At 43.2% G+C, this 23845-nt stretch overlaps 1 protein-coding gene across 1 annotated transcript in view; it reads left to right on the top strand.

Annotated features, from left to right (window-relative positions):
• Positions 1–8797: 8797 nt before the first annotated feature.
• Positions 8798–23845, top strand: part of TAF2 (TATA-box binding protein associated factor 2) — a gene marked incomplete at its 5' end in the record, with an annotated part of 70055 nt that continues 55007 nt past the window's right edge. The window contains 9 exons of the mRNA XM_075214004.1: positions 8798–8872; positions 10167–10327; positions 12929–13047; positions 13141–13282; positions 15100–15331; positions 17190–17374; positions 18882–18995; positions 20679–20778; positions 21030–21115. Of these exons, the coding sequence (XP_075070105.1) occupies positions 8798–8872; positions 10167–10327; positions 12929–13047; positions 13141–13282; positions 15100–15331; positions 17190–17374; positions 18882–18995; positions 20679–20778; positions 21030–21115 (1214 nt within the window). The remainder of the gene's footprint in view (positions 8873–10166; positions 10328–12928; positions 13048–13140; positions 13283–15099; positions 15332–17189; positions 17375–18881; positions 18996–20678; positions 20779–21029; positions 21116–23845) is intronic.

Raw genomic sequence — 23845 nt, 5'->3', positions numbered from 1 at the left:
GAGACAAGGGCTTCGAGAGTCCCCGGCCGTATAAACTATAAGTATCTAACCCAGTGTTACACATGTATTCCTGTTACTCTGCTGTACCTCATATACATACATGTGTGTGCTGTCCCTCGTACATGTGTGTGTGTGAGTGCTGTCCCTCATACATACATACATACATACATACATACATACATGTGTGTGTGCTGTCATACATACGTGTGTGTGTGCTGTCCCTCATACATACATACATGCGTGTGTGCTGTCCCTCATACATACATACATACATACATGTGTGTGTGCTGTCCCTCATACATACATACATACATGTGTGTGTGCTGTCCCTCATACATACATACATACATACATACATGTGTGTGTGCTGTCCCTCATACATACATACATACATACATACATACATACATGTGTGCTGTCCCTCATACATACATACATGTGTGTGTGTGTGCTTTCCCTCATACATACATACATACATACATGTGTGTGTGTGTGTGTGCTGTCCCTCATACATACATACATGTGTGTGTGCTGTCCCTCATACATACATACATACATACATGTGTGTGTGCTGTCCCTCATACATACATACATACATACATACATGTGTGTGTGCTGTCCCTCATACATACATACATGTGTGTGTGCTGTCCCTCATACATACATGTGTGTGTGCTGCCCCTCATACATACATGTGTGTGTGCTGCCCCTCATACATACATGTGTGTGTGCTGCCCCTCATACATACATGTGTGTGTGCTGCCCCTCATACATACATGTGTGTGTGCTGCCCCTCATACATACATGTGTGTGTGCTGCCCCTCATACATACATGTGTGTGTGCTGCCCCTCATACATACATACATGTGTGTGTGCTGCCCATCATACATACATGTGTGTGTGTGTGCTGCCCATCATACATACATGTGTGTGTGTGCTGCCCCTCATACATACATGTGTGTGTGCTGCCCATCATACATACATGTGTGTGTGCTGCCCATCATACATACATGTGTGTGTGCTGCCCATCATACATACATGTGTGTGTGCTGCCCATCATACATACATACATGTGTGTAAGCTGCCCATCATACATACATGTGTGTGTGCTGCCCATCATACATACATGTGTGTGTGCTGCCCATCATACATACATACATGTGTGTAAGCTGCCCATCATACATACATGTGTGTGTGCTGCCCATCATACATACATGTGTGTGTGCTGCCCATCATACATGTGTGTGTGCTGCCCATCATACATACATGTGTGTGTGCTGCCCATCATACATACATGTGTGTGTGCTGCCCATCATACATACATGTGTGTGTGTGCTGCCCATAATACATACATGTGTGTGTGTGCTGCCCATAATACATACATGTGTGTGTGTGCTGCCCATCATACATACATGTGTGTGTGTGCTGCCCATCATACATACATACATACGTGTGTGTGTGCTGCCCATCATACATACATACATGTGTGTGTGCTGCCCATCATACATACATACATACATGTGTGTGTGTGCTGCCCATCATACATACATACATGTGTGTGCTGCCCTACATACATACATACATACATGTATGTGTGCTGCCCCTCATACATGCATACATACATGTGTGTGTGCTGCCACTCATACATACATGTGTGTGCTGCCACTCATACATACATACATGCGTGTGCTGCCACTCATACATACATGCGTGTGCTGCCACTCATACATGTGTGTGCTGCCACTCATACATACATGTGTGTGTGTGTGTGTGTGTGCTGCCACTCATACATACATGTGTGTGTGTGTGTGTGCTGCCACTCATACATACATGTGTGTGTGTGCTGCCACTCATACATACATGTGTGTGTGTGTGTGCTGCCACTCATACATACATGTGTGTGTGTGTGCTGCCACTCATACATACATGTGTGTGTGTGCTGCCACTCATACATACATGTGTGTGTGTGCTGCCACTCATACATACATGTGTGTGTGTGCTGCCACTCATACATACATGTGTGTGTGTGCTGCCACTCATACATACATGTGTGTGTGTGCTGCCACTCATACATACATGTGTGTGCTGCCACTCATACATACATGTGTGTGTGTGTGTGTGCGCTGCCACTCATACATGCGTGTGTGTGCTGCCACTCATACATGCGTGTGTGTGCTGCCACTCATACATGCGTGTGTGTGCTGCCACTCATACATACGTGTGTGTGTGTGCTGCCACTCATACATACGTGTGTGTGTGCTGCCACTCATACGTGTGTGTGTGTGCTGCCACTCATACATACATGTGTGTGTGTGTGCTGCCACTCATACATACATGTGTGTGTGTGTGCTGCCACTCATACATACATGTGTGTGTGTGTGCTGCCACTCATACATACATGTGTGTGTGTGTGCTGCCACTCATACATACATGTGTGTGTGTGTGCTGCCACTCATACATACATGTGTGTGTGTGTGCTGCCACTCATACATACATGTGTGTGTGTGTGTGCTGCCACTCATACATACATGTGTGTGTGTGTGCTGCCACTCATACATACATGTGTGTGTGTGTGCTGCCACTCATACATACATGTGTGTGTGTGTGTGCTGCCACTCATACATACATGTGTGTGTGTGTGCTGCCACTCATACATACATGTGTGTGTGTGTGCTGCCACTCATACATACATGTGTGTGTGTGTGCTGCCACTCATACATACATGTGTGTGTGTGTGCTGCCACTCATACATACATGTGTGTGTGTGTGCTGCCACTCATACATACATGTGTGTGTGTGTGCTGCCACTCATACATACATGTGTGTGTGTGTGCTGCCACTCATACATACATGTGTGTGTGTGTGCTGCCACTCATACATACATGTGTGTGTGCTGCCACTCATACATACGTGTGTGTGTGCTGCCACTCATACATACGTGTGTGTGTGCTGCCACTCATACATACGTGTGTGTGTGCTGCCACTCATACATACGTGTGTGTGTGCTGCCACTCATACATACGTGTGTGTGTGCTGCCACTCATACATACGTGTGTGTGTGCTGCCACTCATACATACGTGTGTGTGTGCTGCCACTCATACATACGTGTGTGTGTGCTGCCACTCATACATACGTGTGTGTGTGTGCTGCCACTCATACATACGTGTGTGTGTGTGCTGCCACTCATACATACGTGTGTGTGTGTGCTGCCACTCATACATACGTGTGTGTGTGTGTGCTGCCACTCATACATACGTGTGTGTGCTGCCACTCATACATACGTGTGTGTGCTGCCACTCATACATACGTGTGTGTGCTGCCACTCATACATACGTGTGTGTGTGTGTGCTGCCACTCATACATACGTGTGTGTGTGTGTGCTGCCACTCATACATACATACATGTGTGTGTGTGCTGCCACTCATACATACATGTGTGTGTGTGCTGCCACTCAAACATACATGTGTGTGTGTGCTGCCACTCAAACATACATGTGTGTGTGTGTGCTGCCACTCAAACATACATGTGTGTGTGTGTGCTGCCACTCAAACATACATGTGTGTGTGTGCTGCCACTCAAACATACATGTGTGTGTGTGCTGCCACTCAAACATACATGTGTGTGTGTGCTGCCACTCATACATACATGTGTGTGTGTGTGTGCTGCCACTCATACATACATGTGTGTGTGTGCTGCCACTCATACATACATGTGTGTGTGCTGCCCCTCATACATACATATACATACATGTGTGTGTGCTGCCCCTCATACATACATACATGTGTGTGTGTGTGTGTGCTGCCCCTCATACATACATACATGTGTGTGTGTGTGTGTGTGTGTGTGCTGCCCCTCATACATACATACATACATACAAGTGTGTGTGTGTGTGTGTGTGCTGCCCCTCATACATACATACATACATGTGTGTGTGCTGCCCTACATACATACATACATGTGTGTGTGCTGCCCTACATACATACATACATGTGTGTGTGCTGCCATACATACATACGTGTGTGTGTGTGTGTGCTGTCCCACATACATACATACAAACGTGTGTGTGTCTGCTGTCCCACATACATACATACGTGTGTGTGTGCTGTCCCACATACGTACATACTTGTGTGTGTGTGCTGTCCCACATACATACATACATGTGTGTGTGCTGCCCATCATACATACATACATACATGTGTGTGTGTGCTGCCCATCATACATACATACATACATGTGTGTGCTGCCCTTCATACATACATACATACATACATGTATGTGTGCTGCCCCTCATACATGCATACATACATATGTGTGTGCTGCCACTCATACATACATACATGTGTGTGCTGCCACTCATACATACATACATGTGTGTGCTGCCACTCATACATACATGCGTGTGCTGCCACTCATACATGTGTGTGCTGCCACTCATACATACATGTGTGTGTGTGTGTGCTGCCACTCATACATACATGTGTGTGTGTGTGTGCTGCCACTCATACATACATGTGTGTGTGTGTGTGCTGCCACTCATACATACATGTGTGTGTGTGCTGCCACTCATACATACATGTGTGTGTGTGTGTGTGTGTGCTGCCACTCATACATACATGTGTGTGTGTGTGTGTGTGCTGCCACTCATACATACATGTGTGTGTGTGCTGCCACTCATACATACATGTGTGTGTGTGCTGCCACTCATACATACATGTGTGTGCTGCCACTCATACATACATGTGTGTGTGTGCGCTGCCACTCATACATGCGTGTGTGTGCTGCCACTCATACATACGTGTGTGTGTGTGTGCTGCCACTCATACATACGTGTGTGTGTGTGCTGCCACTCATACATACGTGTGTGTGTGCTGCCACTCATACATGTGTGTGTGTGTGTGCTGCCACTCATACATACATGTGTGTGTGTGTGTGCTGCCACTCATACATACATGTGTGTGTGTGTGTGCTGCCACTCATACATACATGTGTGTGTGTGTGCTGCCACTCATACATACATGTGTGTGTGTGTGCTGCCACTCATACATACATGTGTGTGTGTGTGCTGCCACTCATACATACATGTGTGTGTGTGTGCTGCCACTCATACATACATGTGTGTGTGTGTGCTGCCACTCATACATACATGTGTGTGTGTGTGCTGCCACTCATACATACATGTGTGTGTGTGTGTGCTGCCACTCATACATACATGTGTGTGTGTGTGTGCTGCCACTCATACATACATGTGTGTGTGTGTGCTGCCACTCATACATACATGTGTGTGTGTGTGCTGCCACTCATACATACATGTGTGTGTGTGTGCTGCCACTCATACATACATGTGTGTGTGTGTGCTGCCACTCATACATACGTGTGTGTGTGCTGCCACTCATACATACGTGTGTGTGTGCTGCCACTCATACATACGTGTGTGTGTGCTGCCACTCATACATACGTGTGTGTGTGCTGCCACTCATACATACGTGTGTGTGTGCTGCCACTCATACATACGTGTGTGTGTGCTGCCACTCATACATACGTGTGTGTGTGCTGCCACTCATACATACGTGTGTGTGTGCTGCCACTCATACATACGTGTGTGTGTGTGCTGCCACTCATACATACGTGTGTGTGTGCTGCCACTCATACATACGTGTGTGTGTGCTGCCACTCATACATACGTGTGTGTGTGTGCTGCCACTCATACATACGTGTGTGTGTGTGCTGCCACTCATACATACGTGTGTGTGTGTGCTGCCACTCATACATACGTGTGTGTGTGCTGCCACTCATACATACGTGTGTGTGTGTGCTGCCACTCATACATACGTGTGTGTGTGTGCTGCCACTCATACATACGTGTGTGTGTGTGCTGCCACTCATACATACGTGTGTGTGTGTGCTGCCACTCATACATACATACATGTGTGTGTGTGCTGCCACTCATACATACATACATGTGTGTGTGTGCTGCCACTCATACATACATGTGTGTGTGTGTGCTGCCACTCATACATACATGTGTGTGTGTGCTGCCACTCAAACATACATGTGTGTGTGTGCTGCCACTCAAACATACATGTGTGTGTGTGCTGCCACTCAAACATACATGTGTGTGTGTGCTGCCACTCAAACATACATGTGTGTGTGTGCTGCCACTCATACATACATGTGTGTGTGTGCTGCCACTCATACATACATGTGTGTGTGTGCTGCCACTCATACATACATGTGTGTGTGTGCTGCCACTCATACATACATGTGTGTGTGTGCTGCCACTCATACATACATGTGTGTGTGTGCTGCCACTCATACATACATATACATACATGTGTGTGTGCTGCCCCTCATACATACATACATGTGTGTGTGTGTGTGCTGCCCCTCATACATACATACATGTGTGTGTGTGTGTGTGTGCTGCCCCTCATACATACATACATGTGTGTGTGTGTGTGTGTGCTGCCCCTCATACATACATACAAGTGTGTGTGTGCTGCCCCTCATACATACATACAAGTGTGTGTGTGCTGCCCCTCATACATACATACATACATGTGTGTGTGTGCTGCCCCTCATACATACATACATGTGTGTGTGCTGCCCTACATACATACATACATACATGTGTGTGTGCTGCCCTACATACATACATACATACATGTGTGTGTGCTGCCCTACATACATACATACATGTGTGTGTGCTGCCATACATACATACGTGTGTGTGTGTGTGCTGTCCCACATACATACATACAAACGTGTGTGTGTCTGCTGTCCCACATACATACATACTTGTGTGTGTGTGCTGTCCCACATACATACGTGTATGTATGTGCTGTCCCTCGTACGTACGTACGTACGTACATGTGTGTGTGCTGTCCCTCGTAGTACATACATGTGTGTGTGCTGTCCCTCGTAGTACATACATGTGTGTGTGCTGTCCCTCGTAGTACATACATGTGTGTGTGCTGTCCCTCGTAGTACATACATGTGTGTGTGCTGTCCCTCGTAGTACATACATGTGTGTGTGTGTGCTGTCCCTCGTAGTACATACATGTGTGTGTGTGTGCTGTCCCTCGTAGTACATACATGTGTGTGTGTGTGTGCTGTCCCTCGTAGTACATACATGTGTGTGTGTGCTGTCCCTCGTAGTACATACATGTGTGTGTGTGCTGTCCCTCGTAGTACATACATGTGTGTGTGTGCTGTCCCTCGTAGTACATACATGTGTGTGTGTGCTGTCCCTCGTAGTACATACATGTGTGTGTGTGCTGTCCCTCGTAGTACATGTATGTATGTACGAGGGACAGCACACGTACGTACGTACGTACGTACGTACGTATGTACGAGGGACAGCGTACGTACGTACGTACGTACGTACGTACGTACGTACGAGGGACAGCGTACGTACGTACGTACGAGGGACAGCGTACGTACGTACGTACGTACGTACGTACGTACGTATGTACGAGGGACAGCACACGTACGTACGTACGTACGTACGTACATACGTACGTGTGCTGTCCCTCGTACGTACGTACGTACGTACGTACGTACATACATGTGTGTGTGCTGTCCCTCATACATACATACATGTGTGTGTGCTGTCCCTCATACATACATACATACATACATACATACATACATGTGTGTGTGCTGTCCCTCATACATACATACATGTGTGTGTGCTGTCCCTCATACATACATACATACGTGTGTGTGCGCTGTCCTACATACATACATAAATGTGTGTGTCCTGTCCCTCATACATACATAAATGTGTGTGTCCTGTCCCTCATATATACGTGTGTGTCCTGTCCCTCATACATACACACGTGTGTGTGTCCTGTCCCTCATACATACGTGTGTGTTTGTGCTATCCCTCTTGCATACATACACACGTGTGTTGTCTCTCTCGCGTACATGCACACACGTGCGTGCTGTCCATCTTGCATACATGCACACGCGTGTGCGCTGTCCTCCTCTCAAATATGCACATGTGTGGGCGCTGTCCTCTCGAACATGCACACTCGTGTGCGCTGTCCCTCTCGCGTACGTCTGTACATGCATGCGTGTGTGTATGTGTGTGCTGTCCCTCTCACATACATATATATACCGTATTTCCCCATGTATAAGACGCACCTTTTTCCCCAAAATTTTGGGTTTAAAAACTGAGTGCGTCTTATACAGGGGTAGTAGCACTTACCCTGTCAGATGATTCCTCTGTCCGGTAAAGTCTTCTTTTTTCTGTCCGTCTGATCCTGATGCTGGAAAGCCGCTTAAGGTCCTCTTCGCGATGACCGGATGTCCTTTCAGGATCTTTTAGGACCTTGACAAGGTCCTGAAAGGACATCCGGTCATCGCGAAGAGGACCTTAAGCGGCTTATCAGGATCAGACGGACAGAAAAAAGAAGACTTTACCGGACAGAGGGATCATCTGACAGGGTAAGGCAGAATTGTCTATAGCGTTGTCTCTCCTCTGTATAAGCTGCACAATTACTCTGTGAAAAAATTGAGGATAATGTTTTTCCTCAATTTTTTCACATGATTTATATAGGTGCGTCTTATACAGTGGAGCGTCATATACATGGGGAAATACGGTATGTGTATATATATATATATATATATATATATATATATATATATATATATACATATACATACACATACATACACGTGTGAGTGTGCTGTTCTTCTTATAAAGGTGCAATTATGTGCTGGTCCATGTACTGAGTATGCAGTTTTAATCATGTGTAAAGAATCCCTTCTTTATAACTGGTAAAATAACTTGTTTATTTCTGTCTTTCCTGCACGACCCACCAGGTAGTCTGCATCAACAATATCAATTTTCAACGAAAGTCTGTGATCGTAAGTACTGCTCACCTAGTCTTGTATTCAAAGTAAATCACAGTTATCTGAGAATGTAACATTCAGTTGTTAGGAAAATAGCGTGCCTGTTGTTAATGTCTGGTAGTGTCATATACACTAGAAATAAAGTGCATTATTTAATGGTACACAATTGTGTGTGACCATTTTTGCTTTTACAAATTTGCTTGTAATTTAATACAACATGTATAAAATTCATGCAGTGTCTTTTAGCATCTTACACATGGTGGCTGCCTGCTCTCTGTGTTTCAGCTATTGATTGGCTTCTCAGACTGTTATCTAGCACATTGCTTTCGGTGTACCACAAGCCTGCAGGGTGCTGGGGATAATTCTTTTGTAATTAATATGGTGATTTTATCTGGGTAGCAAGTAAATACCGTCACTGCTACAGTACATCTCTGTTGTTTTATTGTTTGTTATTAGTATTCTCATTACTAATGTACAGTGTACAATTATCACACTTTGTTACCCAGTAAATTATGTTGTTTTCCAATCTTTGACATGCCAGGATTCGGCAGTCAGAGTTTTGCTATGTCCCTACGTGTGAATTTGTTCTACCATATTGACATTTATTTTGAATTGATTTGAAATAAAAGTTAATTATTATTTTTTTATTTTATTTTTATATACTTATTTATATTCATGACATTCATATGTCCTATCCTACCCGTTAGGCCTGTCACTGTGTATATGAGGAAAACATTTTTGATTGGGCAATGTGCGTTTTACAGTGTGCTTGTATTTCTTTTTTCCAATTATGGCTTTTGTTTACATTGGCTTTAAAAAAAAAAAATCACTTGGATTCAAAATGGATTTATAAATTGTTTTTTTTTTTTATCACTAATCAATACAAAATACTTGTAATGTCTTTCTTCTAATTTATTTTGTAAAAAACAAACAATTGTTTATGTAAGAATTTACCCTCGTTTGTTTTTAATACTTGGTAGAAGTATCTTTAGTAAAATGCATTAGAATGAAGAACAGATGAGAGAGTGCAGTTTTGGAGCAGTAGGTGAAAGTGACAGATTGGGGACATATGTGAGGTGGGCGGGCATTAACTGCATAGCTCCACCCCTCCACTCAATCTGTCATGTCTGTGCAGTTGTATGGGTCCAAGTTCTACTGAGAACAGTACATCCAAAAGAAAACTAAAATGTTGTGCTGTAACAATACAATATTGTTGTTCTGTTGTTTTTTTGGTAACTGATATTGTTTAAAAGTTTGCGATAAGAAAGAAGAAAATCTTTTGACATTTTTTTTTTTTTTTGTTCTTTAGGGATTTGTAGAGTTAACAATATTTCCCACAGTCGCTAATCTGAACAGAATCAAGCTGAACAGCAAACAGTGCAGAATATACCGTGTGAAGGTTAATGATCTGGAGGCGGCTTTCATATACAATGACCCCACATTGGAAGTTTGTCACCACGAGACCAAGCAGTGAGTATTACACAGGCTGCCCTGAATTTACCAAACTAATAGCTGCCACTGAATTAAGGAGCGCGGGCTGTATCGGGAAGAGCAAATATTTCAGAATTGGAGCAATACAGAATAGATGTCGGAAGTACTTAAATCCTCACCACCAGCATTGTATTATATAGTTACAGGTCCCAACTGGTACCCGCAGCTGCTTAAGCAGTGTTCTAGTTACTGGTTTTGAGTCGCAGGCTACCAGCTTCTACCTTAAACAGTTGGCGCGTATAGAGCCCTTCTGTATCTGTAACAGGAAATAAGAGACGTAGGTTGGGGTTGCAGTGTTGTGAAATTGAAAATATGCAGCATTTGATCTTGTAATTATTTATGTCCGCATCTTTGTATACGTAATGTAAGAGGAATGCTGTGTACTGTTTGTAAGAGCACGTATGCATCAGTCCAGTAAGATTCATGCTGTTTAGTGACTGGAGAGCGGAACACTTGTGTCAGCCCAGTAAGAGGCAGGGCTCCTAGTGACTGGAGAGCGGAACACTTGTGTCAGCCCAGTAAGAGGCAGGGCTCCTAGTGACTGGAGAGCGGAACACTTGTGTCAGCCCAGTAAGAGGCAGGGCTCCTAGTGACTGGAGAGCGGAACGCGCTTGTGTCAGTCCAGTAAGAGGCAGGGCTCCTAGTGACTGGAGAGCGGAACACTTGTGTCAGCCCAGTAAGAGGCAGGGCTCCTAGTGACTGGAGAGCGGAACACTTGTGTCAGCCCAGTAAGAGGCAGGGCTCCTAGTGACTGGAGAGCGGAACACTTGTGTCAGCCCAGTAAGAGGCATGGCTCCTAGTGACTGGAGAGCAGAACACTTGTATCAGCCCAGTAAGAGGCAGGGCTCCTAGTGACTGGAGAGCGGAACGCGCTTGTGTCAGTCCAGTAAGAGGCAGGGCTCCTAGTGACTGCAGAGCGGAACACTTGTGTCAGCCCAGTAAGAGGCAGGGCTCCTAGTGACTGGAGAGCAGAACACTTGTGTCAGCCCAGTAAGAGGCAGGGCTCCTAGTGACTGGAGAGCGGAACGCGTTTGTGTCAGCCCAGTAAGAGGCATGGCTCCTAGTGACTGGAGAGCAGAACACTTGTGTCAGCCCAGTAAGAGGCAGGGCTCCTAGTGACTGGAGAGCAGAACACTTGTATCAGCCCAGTAAGAGGCATGGCTCCTAGTGACTGGAGAGCAGAACACTTGTATCAGCCCAGTAAGAGGCATGGCTCCTAGTGACTGGAGAGCAGAACACTTGTATCAGCCCAGTAAGAGGCATGGCTCCTAGTGACTGGAGAGCAGAACACTTGTATCAGCCCAGTAAGAGGCAGGGCTCCTAGTGACTGGAGAGCAGAACACTTGTGTCGGCCCAGTAAGAGGCATGGCTCCTAGTGACTGGAGAGCAGAACACTTGTATCAGCCCAGTAAGAGGCATGGCTCCTAGTGACTGGAGAGCGGAACACTTGTGTCAGCCCAGTAAGAGGCATGGCTCCTAGTGACTGGAGAGCGGAACACTTGTGTCAGCCCAGTAAGAGGCAGGGCTCCTAGTGACTGGAGAGCGGAACGCGTTTGTGTCAGCCCAGTAAGAGGCATGGCTTCTAGTGACTGCAGAGCGGAACACTTGTATCAGCCCAGTAAGAGGCATGGCTCCTAGTGACTGCAGAGCGGAACACTTGTGTCAGCCCAGTAAGAGGCAGGGCTCCTAGTGACTGGAGAGCGGAACACTTGTGTCAGCCCAGTAAGAGGCAGGACTCCTAGTGACTGGAGAGCGGAACACTTGTGTCAGCCCAGTAAGAGGCATGGCTCCTAGTGACTGGAAAGCGGAACGCGTTTGTGTCAGCCCAGTAAGAGGCATGATTCCTAGTGTCTATAAAGCGGAACGCGTTTGTGTCAGTCCAGTAAGAGGCATGGCTTCTAGTGACTGGAGAGCGGAACACGCTTATATCAGTCCAGTAAGAGGCATGGCTCCCAGTGACTGGAAAGCGGAACACGCTTGTGTCAGTCAAGTTGGAGGCATACTGTCAAAATTGTGTTAAACTTACATGATCGTTTCTGAAAACTGATTTGTAAGACTCCAGTCTTGTTTTCGTGACAAAGTTTCCATAACTGATATATGATATAGTCACATTTAGAGTTATGGGGCAGTGCTAAGACTTGCTCTATTTGCTAGGATTAGATATCTATTGTACTGGAGATTATCGGTGTATTGACTCCAAGTGCTTACTGTCTAGCTGGATAAAATGCAGAGCGAGCTGCAATACTGGGGATCTGCAGAGGGAGCCAACTGCTCACCAATGGAATTAATATTAATAGAGGCATTGATTACGTTTAGATTCTGAATAGTAGTCCTGTAGTGCATGATATAACTGAAGCCGCACAGTGTGTATCAGGAGGTATAACTGAAGTAGTTTCTTTTTAACTGTTATTGTCACCTCATTCAGCTCTTCAGTAACCGATTTATTAAAAAAACGTTATAGGTATTGTTGCCGTCTTTTCCCACTTTTCTGTTGACACTTGACATTATTGCAAATAGATAGTGATTTTGTGCTATCGCAGACTTCTCACAGTTCTGTTTTGTGCTTTAACATTCCCATAGGCGAAACCTCAACTATTTCTCCAACGCATACGCAGCAGCTGTCAGCGCAGTCGACCCAGACGCAGGAAATGGAGAACTCTGCATCAAAGTCCCGTCTGAATTGTGGAAACATGTCGATGGTATTACTAGAACCCAGAATAACCTCTGTACTCTTATTTACTACACAAAACTACCTTTCTCTAATGAATTAATTCTTCTACTAATTCTTGCAGAGTTAAAAGTGCTGAAAGTTTACATTGAGTTCTCCCTGGACCAGCCGAAAGGGGGCCTCCATTTTGTCGTTCCCAATGTGGAGGGAAGTATGGCAGAGAGAGGGGCTCATGTGTTCTCCTATGGATACCAAAATTCCACCAGGTAACCATGAACCCTATATTGTTTCCTTACCTCCTTATTGGGTACTCTCCAGCCTATATATCTGCGTTTCTATAATTACGTCTCCCTGTTGTTTATATGCTTTCAATCAAAGATTAAAGTTAATCTGTCTATTTTATCATTCACCCTATTGAGGAACATTACCAATCATGGAGTGTAGAGGGCGCTGTGCTGGAGTTGGTACTATTAAAACTAGAGATGCTCACTGACCCACATGAACTGGTTTTGGATCTGGATTAGCTTTGTGTTTTGGCAAAACCGTCCTCGTGTGTTTTTGGTTTTGGATTTTGTATGAAAAACCCTAAAATATGCTAAAATCGCATAATTTTGCTCTCTTTTGGTTCCTACATTATTATTAACCTCAATAACAATAATTTCAAGTAATTTGCAGTCAATTTTGACCACCTCACAGGTCACATTATTATTTTCATACACTTTCGGATAAATACTACAGCGACCTGGCTGGATGCTAAGTGACAGAGCAATGGCACAAACACACGGTAGTTCCTAGCACATCTAGGGCACATTGTCACACAGCAGTGGCAGAAAATAAAAATAGGTGTCTGCCCCGTTATGTTAGATCTTAAAAAGGAATTCAAAACTCGCAAGATCTAACAATGTAACAATGACGTTTTGCCTCGTCTTCAATTCTGAGGGTGCGCGAAAGTACCGAGCCGGCTGTACTCTGGTCCCCTAAGTTCGGGTGTGTTCGGATCTCGAGGAACTGAGCCTGAGCATCTCTAATTAAAATTAAACTTGTTCAGTGTTCTAGCTCTTTTCTTTTTTTCATATTGCCCATGGAGTCGCATATTTTTCTATGTTACTTATTGCAGCAAAAATGTTATTTTTCAGTAAGGAAGAAAAAAACTACTACTAAACAACAGGGGTACTTCCATAAGGGGGAGCGCATGTGATAGGAGCTGTGGCATATAGAGGAAGCCAGTCCGGGAGCATAAACTGTGTTTGGAATTACAAGCTCTTTCCAGAGTGAATGGGGTTGTCCAGGAACTCTGTTTTGTTTTTGTGTATTGTACAAAGCACTATGTAGTTAAGCGATAAAAAAAGAACATATGTCACCAGGGCCTCTATAATTGTGTGCATCATTATATGGCTTATCCTGTTGGTTTTTGTATTGCTCCCTGACGTGAAGTTTTCATGTTATGTTTTTGCAGTAGACAGTGAGTGGCCACAGGTACAGAAGCATTGTGCGAACTACAATATTTTTGACCATTTATTTTTATTTTTCGTCTTAAGTATAAAAATCACTTGCTTATTAATATATCCCTATTGTTCTATTCAATGTACAACCTGTACATAAACAAAATATGTAAATAATAAAAAGCCTCATCAATATGAAGTCTGTTTACACTATGACTTTTTTTTATTTTGTGTACAAACTGCAGTGGTAGGGGTATAGAAGGATATAGTATTGAACAATTTAAAACGGGTATTGCATACATTGTCGTCGTTAGAGTGATGAAGCTTGGCGTTATGTTATAGCTGTTGAACATATACGTTATTAGGAAGCATATGAGGCACTAACATATGTGGAGATAATTAGGGTCAGAATGGAAAATCACAGAAATGCCCCTAATGTCACTGTTCTTATTATTGATGGGGTTTAGTTCAGACTTGTGTTTTCCTTTTATGGGTCATGTATGTATTGCTAGACGCGTATTCTCTGTTGATCTGTAATCCCAGCATGCAGTGTCCTGTCTCCTCTTTAATAACCAGGATATATTTGTAAATGTTTCCAATGTTCTAGTCCTTTGTCTCACTATGCATCATTCTCTCCTTAGGTTTTGGTTCCCATGTGTGGACTCTTACTCGGAGCTGTGCACATGGAAATTGGAGTATACAGTTGACGCCTCCATGGTGGCTGTTTCCAATGGAGATCTGGTGGAAACGATCTACACCCACGACATGAGGAAGAAGACCTTTCATTACACCCTCGCAATCCCAACTGCCTCCCCCAACATTTCTCTGGCCGTGGGGCCTTTTGAGATTCTTGTAGACCCTTACATGCATGAGGTAATAATATATATGGTCACTGCGTATGATATATTTTTATATTAGTCTAATGTACTTTACAGCCTTGTGCAAGCAGAACAACACATTCAAAATCTGATTTATTGATACATATGGCAGGAACAGATTCTGTTCTTTGCATTTTAAAAATGTTTGCTAAACCTGGTTAAGCCAATATGGAAAACTAATATTTACAGATGTCTATGCAAATTTCTGCTTCCATTTCTCTATGTTGCATTTACTGGGTGTTATGGAATACATTCTTTTTAAAGTGTGTGGAAAGATTGCAATCATCTGGGCATTTCTAAATATTCAAGATTTTTAATAAAATTCTGAGAGAGGAGGAACAAATCACTCCAGCGCCTTAATACCAAACTGGTTACAGGACGCGGACTGGATCCATTAAGGCTGATGTGCTCTTACCTAGTTCTCAGAGCTATTAACAGGTCACGTTTTCAGGATTTCATTTGACGACCCAAGTGGGCGGAAGAGAATTGTTGGGAATTAAGGTTAGAAATGTAGGGAGGGGAGGAGTGGGGGAGGCATTTGCATTGGGTGCTATTGGGGAAGTGTAATAAAAGAGAGGCAGAAGTGTAGCGATGAGAGAGGAAGATCAATCTTGCAGCAGCATTGAGGATAGATTGAAGAGGGGAGAGGCGGGCGAGGTGGAGGACGGACAAGAGGACATTGCAGTAACCAAGGCCAGAGATGATTAGAGAGTGAATAAGACTTTTGGTGGCATCAAGAGAGAGGAAGTGTCTGATCTTGGTGATAGAAGGAGCTGATGAGTTCAGCAAGGGAGGAGGTGTATTGAGAGAGAACTCTACTGGGATCCCTATAGGCTCCTAGAACAGGGAGGGGAGAGGTACAGGGTGTGAGTAGATTGAGACAGGAGAGTTGGAGAAGTCTGGGATTCCTGCGTGGGAGTGCCTGAGACAGGGGGTGAGGAAGAGGTCACTGTGAGAGGGAAAGAAGTTTCATGGTTATCAGTAGGGGTGGATGTTAAAATCGCCGGTATGATGGAGGGGGGGGGGGGGTCAATGGATAGGAAGTGGGGGAGCCAAGCCATAAAGGTAGCTGGGCCAGGAGGCGGTAGATGACTGAGACATAGAGATGGGTGTAGGGGACCTCGAAGAAGGAGAATGAAAAGGAGGGCTCAGAGAATGGCACTGAAGGTGCAACTGGGGGAGAGAAGGACGCTCACACAGCTGCCTGGATGGTCTCCATGTCTAATGGAGTGGGTGAAAGAGCTTCCACCATAGAAGAGAGTGGCAGGGAAAGTGGTATCCTTGTAGGAGAGCCAGGTTTCAGGGATAGCAAGGAGTTTAGGGGAGTTGTGGATGAAGAAGTCATGGATGTAGGCCAGCTTATTGCAGATGGATCTGGTGTTCTAGACCGAGGTGACACACCCATTGTTTGATACCCTTGCCGACTCTACTTTGTGGTTTTGCATATCCAAATTAAGGTCTTCAAGGAGTTTCTAGAGCTTAAGAGGAGGACTCTGGTTAAAGCTTCAATATTGGATTGTTCAGGCACCCAGTGATTGCTGGAACAGGCACCTCCATTGTCTGTATTGAAATGATGTTTATTGTTTTAAAGTGAAACCACCACAACCTCTTAAAATTCTATCAAAAGTGGCTGGATCTTCACTCAGATTAGTGCGATCTAATATGCTGTGACATTGCCGTTGTAGACCCCTTGTTGTGTTTCTGTATAGAAATACAAATCAAATAAGCAGAAATGTGAATTGTTTACCAGGGCCTCTTGTATAAACATTACCTGTGCCCCCAGCTTCACATGAACCTTTCACTGTTCCACTCTGGGTTCAGTTGATTTCAGTTGTCTTTAATTTATTTTCCAGGTGACACATTTCTGTCTGCCCCAGCTTCTGCCGCTGCTGAAACACACAACATCCTACCTCCACGAAGTGTTCGAGTTTTATGAAGAGATCCTCACTTGCCGTTACCCGTACTCCTGCTTCAAGACTGTGTTTGTAGATGAAGCGTATATGGAAGTCACAGCATACGCATCAATGAGCATTTTCAGGTTGGTCTGCTTAACTGAGCAACCTATATTATGTGCCATATTGTATCACTTTCAGATGCCTCGTTTCTAAAAACTGTTGAGCCAAAAATGTGTTTTATTACCATCTAGATATATCTGTTGCGATATAGATAAATATATATATAATGTTTACCCTTCTCTGTGCTTGTGGGACGGTGCAAATTTCATGAAGATGAAGATCACATTTCTAGACATTATCCCCAATAGCGCAAAATAGTTTAATTAGTCACATACTGTAATTGATTTGCTCCCTGCACCTGTATGTGCATCCCTCTCTGTAGATAAGCACTGACGGGTCTGATTGTATCCTGTTATTCGTGGGTGCGTGTCCATTCATACGCCTGCCAACATCACCCACTTGATCTACATTCCAGAAGTATAGCCTGAGACACTTTTCTTATGAGTACTTATGTAGTTCTTGTTGCTAGTAGTGTCTATCTGTTAATCTTACTGACCACTCTTGTTTGCCTGTGGCCCGTACCTCGGTTTGCTTACCAACTCCTTTATATATGTATATTGTTATATATATAATGTACTGTTTATTATTGTACTGTTTTATGTTTAGGTTTTTTTCAACTACTGTATTACATTGGTCCCAAGTAATTCAGGCCCTAAGTCTTTATATTTATTTTTGTCATCTAACTAGAACAGTTTGAATCTAGTTGTACAGTATACAATTTGGTTAGGCGCTCATTGACTTTGAGCTTGTGTTTATAAAATTAAAGTCTAGATAAGTATGTATATATAGAAAATGCTGTATCTAGATTGACCAGTGGGTAGAGTTTGGAATTGGAATATTTGAATTGTATAGGTGTAATTGTGTGTAGTTTCTACCTAGCTCTGATAGATTGATTTGTACTAAGATATGTGGTTAATAATTGTAAAGCGCTACGGAATTTGCTGGCGCTATATAAATAAATGTTGATGAGGATGAATAATCCGTTTTATGATACAAATTGATGGGACTAAATAGCTTCTTAGACACTTGGCTTAAAGAAACGTACATTTATTGCCAAAAAAACACAACCAATTAAACTGTTGAACTTAAGGGAGGGATCCCCTTGGTGTGAGCTGCTCTTGCATTCTTGAAAGAGAGTGCAGTCCTTTAATGCCATACCGCCACTTCTCTGATTGCCGTCATCGTAACACTATCAATTCCTTTCACTTTCAGTTTCCATACCGCCACTTGTAAATTTCCACTTCGACCACTGGTTGTATGTAAAATTCACAGCATGTTCCATTAAATGGTAATGGTTCCTTGGTAGTAGTATATTATGATAGTGTAGCAAAGTATAAATGGAAAATGTCTGTTTGTTATTGTCACTGTGGCACATTATGTTTAATGCTTGAGTTAGTTATTGGAACACATTGTAACAATTATTGTGAACACTTCCTCTCCACAGCCAACGTTAGGGCCGGTTGCTGGTTGGTAACGTTATTTTTCCTTTGTGCAGCATAAGATAATCCGTTTATTTTTGTCACTGTTTAGCACAAACCTCTTGCACAGCGCAATGATTATTGACCAAACGCCGCTGACTAGAAGGTGTCTCGCTCAGGCTCTTGCTCAGCAATTCTTCGGCTGTTTCATTTCAAGAATGTCCTGGTGAGTTCCTGCTGCTTGTCGAAATGACCGTTCAATGTGATATTCCATATTATTTGCCTGAGATTAAGTTGGCCCCTAGAGGGCGTACTGCATCTACATATTGTACTCTCCTGAGTAAATGAATATGTTTATTTATTGGTACCTGCTATATGGCTCCTTGCTTCTGCATTTTTAGGGGCTTTAGTGTCTGCAAAAAAAAAATAAAAAAAATAGGGTTTCTATTCCTCTGTAAACATAAGGCCATAGTAATCCTCTAATTTAGGCAATTACTTAGTGTTGATTTTCCCGACTGTCTTCTTTTGTTAGGGTAGGTACACACTGGAGGTTTTTCAGCCAGTCATCGGGCCAATCAGCTGATATACTGTACTTCCGTTTGGTCAGATTTCACGTTGTTGTGTATACTTACACGATGAACGATAGTCATTCCAAAGTGCCGATCGTTGTTTCACTTGATTGGTCGTTCTGTTTAATAATCTCGTTCCAAGCACTTTCCCATCATGCAGTGTGTATGCACTCAGAGTTTAGAGTCAAGATCTTTTCAACAGATGCCGGCAATGAACATGTCTTTGGGCCTGATTCATTAGGGATCTTAACTTAAGAAACTTCTTATTTCAGTCTCCTGGACAAAACCATGTTACAATGCAAGGGGTGCAAATTAGTATTCTGTTTTGCACACAAGTTAAATACTGACTGTTTTTTCATGTAGCACTCAAATATCCACTTTAAATTTCAGTGTACAAATAAGCTGTCATGTATTTGTGTGTTACATGAAAAAACAGTCAGTATTTAACTTATGTGCAAAACAGAATACTAATTTGCACCCCTTGCATTGTAACATGGTTTTGTCCAGGAGACTGAAATAAGAAGTTTCTTAAGTTAAGATCCTTAATGAATCAGGCCCCTGGTGACTAAATGTAGAGTGTGCTGTAAATGGAATAATTTGTTCATTCTGAGACTGAACATTTCCTTTCGGAGTCACAGAAGCTAACGAAATTTGTTATGATATGTGGATAGTTGTAACAAGGTGGTTAGTCAGTGTGACAGGAATGAATGAATAGATACTGTGCTGACATTCTCTAGTAGTGTGTATGCATGTAACGCCTGACCGGTCAGAACTTCAGTTGTAGATACAATCGTTGTAGATAGCACGTCGGTCGGGAAATTCTTCAGTGTGTATCCAGCCTAACAGTCCTAACACAGGAGTCCCTGTGATTAAATGGGATTCCACTTGACTATTCTGAAACCCACTCTATTTGCCTACACTGATACATTGAAGGTCTTCTCCTGGGATTGGTACTTTGTTGAGAGTCCTTCCTTGATACCCCTACCATTTGTTCTATACAGCAGGGTACCTCCACTGGTCTAATACAATAATGTTCAGCATGCCGCATGGTTCCGACTTAAAATCACAGCCAGCTTCTGATTGGACAAACATGCAGCCATCCAATCAGGACCAGGCTGCCTTTTCAGACATTAGATTTCAAAAGAAGAAAGGGACTCTCATCAAAGTATTAGTATTAGGAATGAGTGGCTTAAAAAAACCCCCAATGAGTTAACTTAAGCTAGAAAACCCCTTTAGATGCATGCATACAAACCGACTGACAGAAAGTTGTACATTCTACAACCAGACCTTTATGCGGTCTTACTGGCAGCGCATGTTAATGCCGTTCTTTGTATTCACAGGTCTGATGAGTGGGTGCTGAGAGGTATCTCTGGTTATATTTATGGGCTCTGGATGAAGAAAACATTTGGTGTAAATCAGTATCGGCACTGGATCAAAGAAGTGAGAACATCTTTGTTTATACTTTTTTCTGTCCAGTTTAAACATAAAGTATACAACATTGAAACTTCTCCTAAGGCCATGAGACTGAGTGAACCTGGCAGTCTACTGTAAGAACGACTACCAACACTGTTCTTGTATTAGACAGTGTATTAATGGATGCAACCACTAGGGTGCAGTGTGCACCTTTATTTGTGGTGGTATTAGTAATTCTATGTCTCTTTTTATCTCCTCTTTTTCCTGTATTCCTCCAGGAGCTGGATATGATTGTAGCCTATGAACTGAAAACAGGTGTTGTGTTGCTGCACCCAATATTCTCTGCTGGAAAAGAGAAGGACAAGTACGTTTTTATTCTTGTAGATGTATTCGACAAATTGGATCATTTATAAAATGTTGGGAGTTTTTTTTGTTTTTTTGTTTTTATATCCTGCTGTAGTCTTGACACAGTGAGACCATGTACATTAAACTTGTCACTGATACTGTTTTAAACGCTTGTCCACTTTTAATCATCACCCTATTTCGCAACTTTAGGGGACAAGACCTATGAAGATCGTATGGGAGCAGTTTAGTTTCCTACTGTCGTATAGTTTATGAATTAAACTTAATATATGTTGTGTTTGGCCGTTTATTATATGTGTCTTTGCCTATATATAGTGATTACTATCACATAGATAGTGCTATCAATTGATTGTGGTATTTTTATATTTTTTCTGTATAATTTTATGGTGGATTCAGTGTTCTCCCCAGCACCTATTTCCCTGTTCCTCCTATTAGAACGGGCACTATGTGAGCACTACAGCCAGCAGTGTTAGACCACTGACCACCAGTCTGACCAGTCCTGGCAGCTGTGGGCAATAACCTCCAACATTTTTCAATATTATTGCAAAGTATTACAACTGCCCCCACCCGGCTGGCAAAATTTTCTGGGTAGAACACTGGGATTATAATTACATGGTTTTTTTTTTTATTTCCTACTTATATAAATTAGTAGTAACATTCAAGCCTATTTAGGTTATTTTATGTGGCTTTAATTTAAGATATTTTGATAGGGCTAATTTCTGCACTGTTCATTGTCTTCTTTTTAGTGTTATAAATGCTAGGGGTTCACGATCATCTTATGAATAGCTGCGATTAGAACCCTTGTCCTCATTGGTTCTAGGTTTAAATTCTCAGCGTCAGATATTCATTCTTCTGTCTCTTAAAGAACTGACCGATTGGAAATGGGTCAATATCCTTAAATTTATTTTTCCCAAATCTGCCTCTACCCTACGCCCCTCTTTTGGAGAAATGGGCTCAGGATGTTTGGACAGAGCATACCTCTTCTCCTCTGACTCTATGCCACCACTGGCCAGGCAACCTATGGAAGGTGCATAATACACCCTTCATATTGGTAAATCGATGGGCAGGGTTTCAGACAAATCAGGGCTCATGGTATGCACTATGGGTGAAAGTCAGGGGAGATGGCTCCAACTCCATGAAATCCTTGGTTTCCATCTCTAGAACACATGAAAATCTTTTTGGCCTGCAACTAGAGAAGATGATTTCTCTGGCGGAGGACGAGCAAGAGCATGTTATTGTTTGCCAAAAGAGTGGATTTGAGGGCTCCCCTCTGGAGCCAGCAGGATAACACTCAGAGATCTTGTGTCGGCCATTACATTCCCACGGCGGACAGACCCTGGTCCTTGCAAAGTGGTCTCTGCATCTGTAGGTCTTCAGGCCACTGGTCAGCCAGAGTGTGGGATCCCGTAGCTCTAAAGATAGCACAAAGTTATTGAACACTCTGGGTTATCTTTTTGCTGCCTTAGATCTTCCAATGGTCTTCAAAAACCATCAGGAATGCAAAAAAATAAAAAAATAAAAAAAGACAAACATCAGGAATGCAGTCATTTGCTTTCAGACTGGCCAAGGCAAAGTTGGTTCTAAGATGATCCGTGGCAACAACCTCTTTTCCCGGATCTTCTGTCCCAGGGTGCTTTCTATCGCCCTACGCCAGTGGCTCTTAAGGCCATCATTCTGAGACAAAATGTCGAAATGGGTCACCCAGACAAGGCTTTGGTGCAGAAACCTGTCTCCTCTAAGGCCAGTCACACAGTATGGGACACCTATATCCAATATCTTCCTTGTAGGCTTTTCACCTATAATGCCTTCTCTCTTTCCTCCCAAGTAGTTTTAACAGAAGACTGACTCAACTCAGTGAAGGTCCAGTTTTCAGCACTAATCATTGCTTTCCAATGGATTTTAAAATTATATACTTTGGTTAGAACCTATGGGGAAGGGTTGTGAGAGGGTCAAGGGAAACTGAAGGACTGATCAAGCAGTTGTGAGTAAATCTGAGACGTGTTTTCTTGGTTCAATAGTCTATGGTGCTATTGAAGTATGTTACAGATTTAGAAGTGCTGCAGGAATTACTATAGTTCTTTACTGAATAAATATTCAGAGCCTGCTAATGTAACACTATCGGTTGTCAAATTTTGGGTTTTTTCATTGTTTTGAAACACTTACCCTTTTTTATCTCTAGTAATGTAACATGGTCTAACCAACTCAAAAGTAGGCTATTGACAACATTTATAATTGAACCTGACCAGCATACACTGAAGTAAGGTAAAACAACACTGTGAATTGCAAGAGAGTAATCCCTAGACTAATCTCATTAATTACTATTTTATACACTACTGATCATTTTCCCTGGCCCCTCACAACCCTCCCCCATCTGCAGCTTGGTTCCTGCCAAGTGTATATAATTTTGACCATTTGAAGGGTACAGACACCCCTTCTCAAGGCCTTAGGCAGCTCCCACACACCCCTTTCACCTGCCTCACCTAGGAGTGCTAAGAATTGTTTGCTCTTATTTTATTTTTCCACTGGTAAAGGCAAATCTGTTTCCTCCTAGTCCAGTCCATGAGTCCAAAAGACCACGGGCAAGTGGTCTCCGCTCAGTAAAGGCTCATTCTAGTCCTTCCTAGGCCTGGATGCTTCAGAAGGTAGCCACACGGTCATCTTTGTACACCTTCACAAAGCTTTATCGGGTGCACAGGGTTTGCTCTGCTGTAGAAAGATGTGGATAGTAGCT

The sequence above is a fragment of the Mixophyes fleayi genome, chromosome 5 (genome assembly GCF_038048845.1).
Source record: "Mixophyes fleayi isolate aMixFle1 chromosome 5, aMixFle1.hap1, whole genome shotgun sequence".
Taxonomy (NCBI): domain Eukaryota; kingdom Metazoa; phylum Chordata; class Amphibia; order Anura; family Limnodynastidae; genus Mixophyes; species Mixophyes fleayi.
This window is presented reverse-complemented; position numbering and strand designations above follow the sequence as displayed.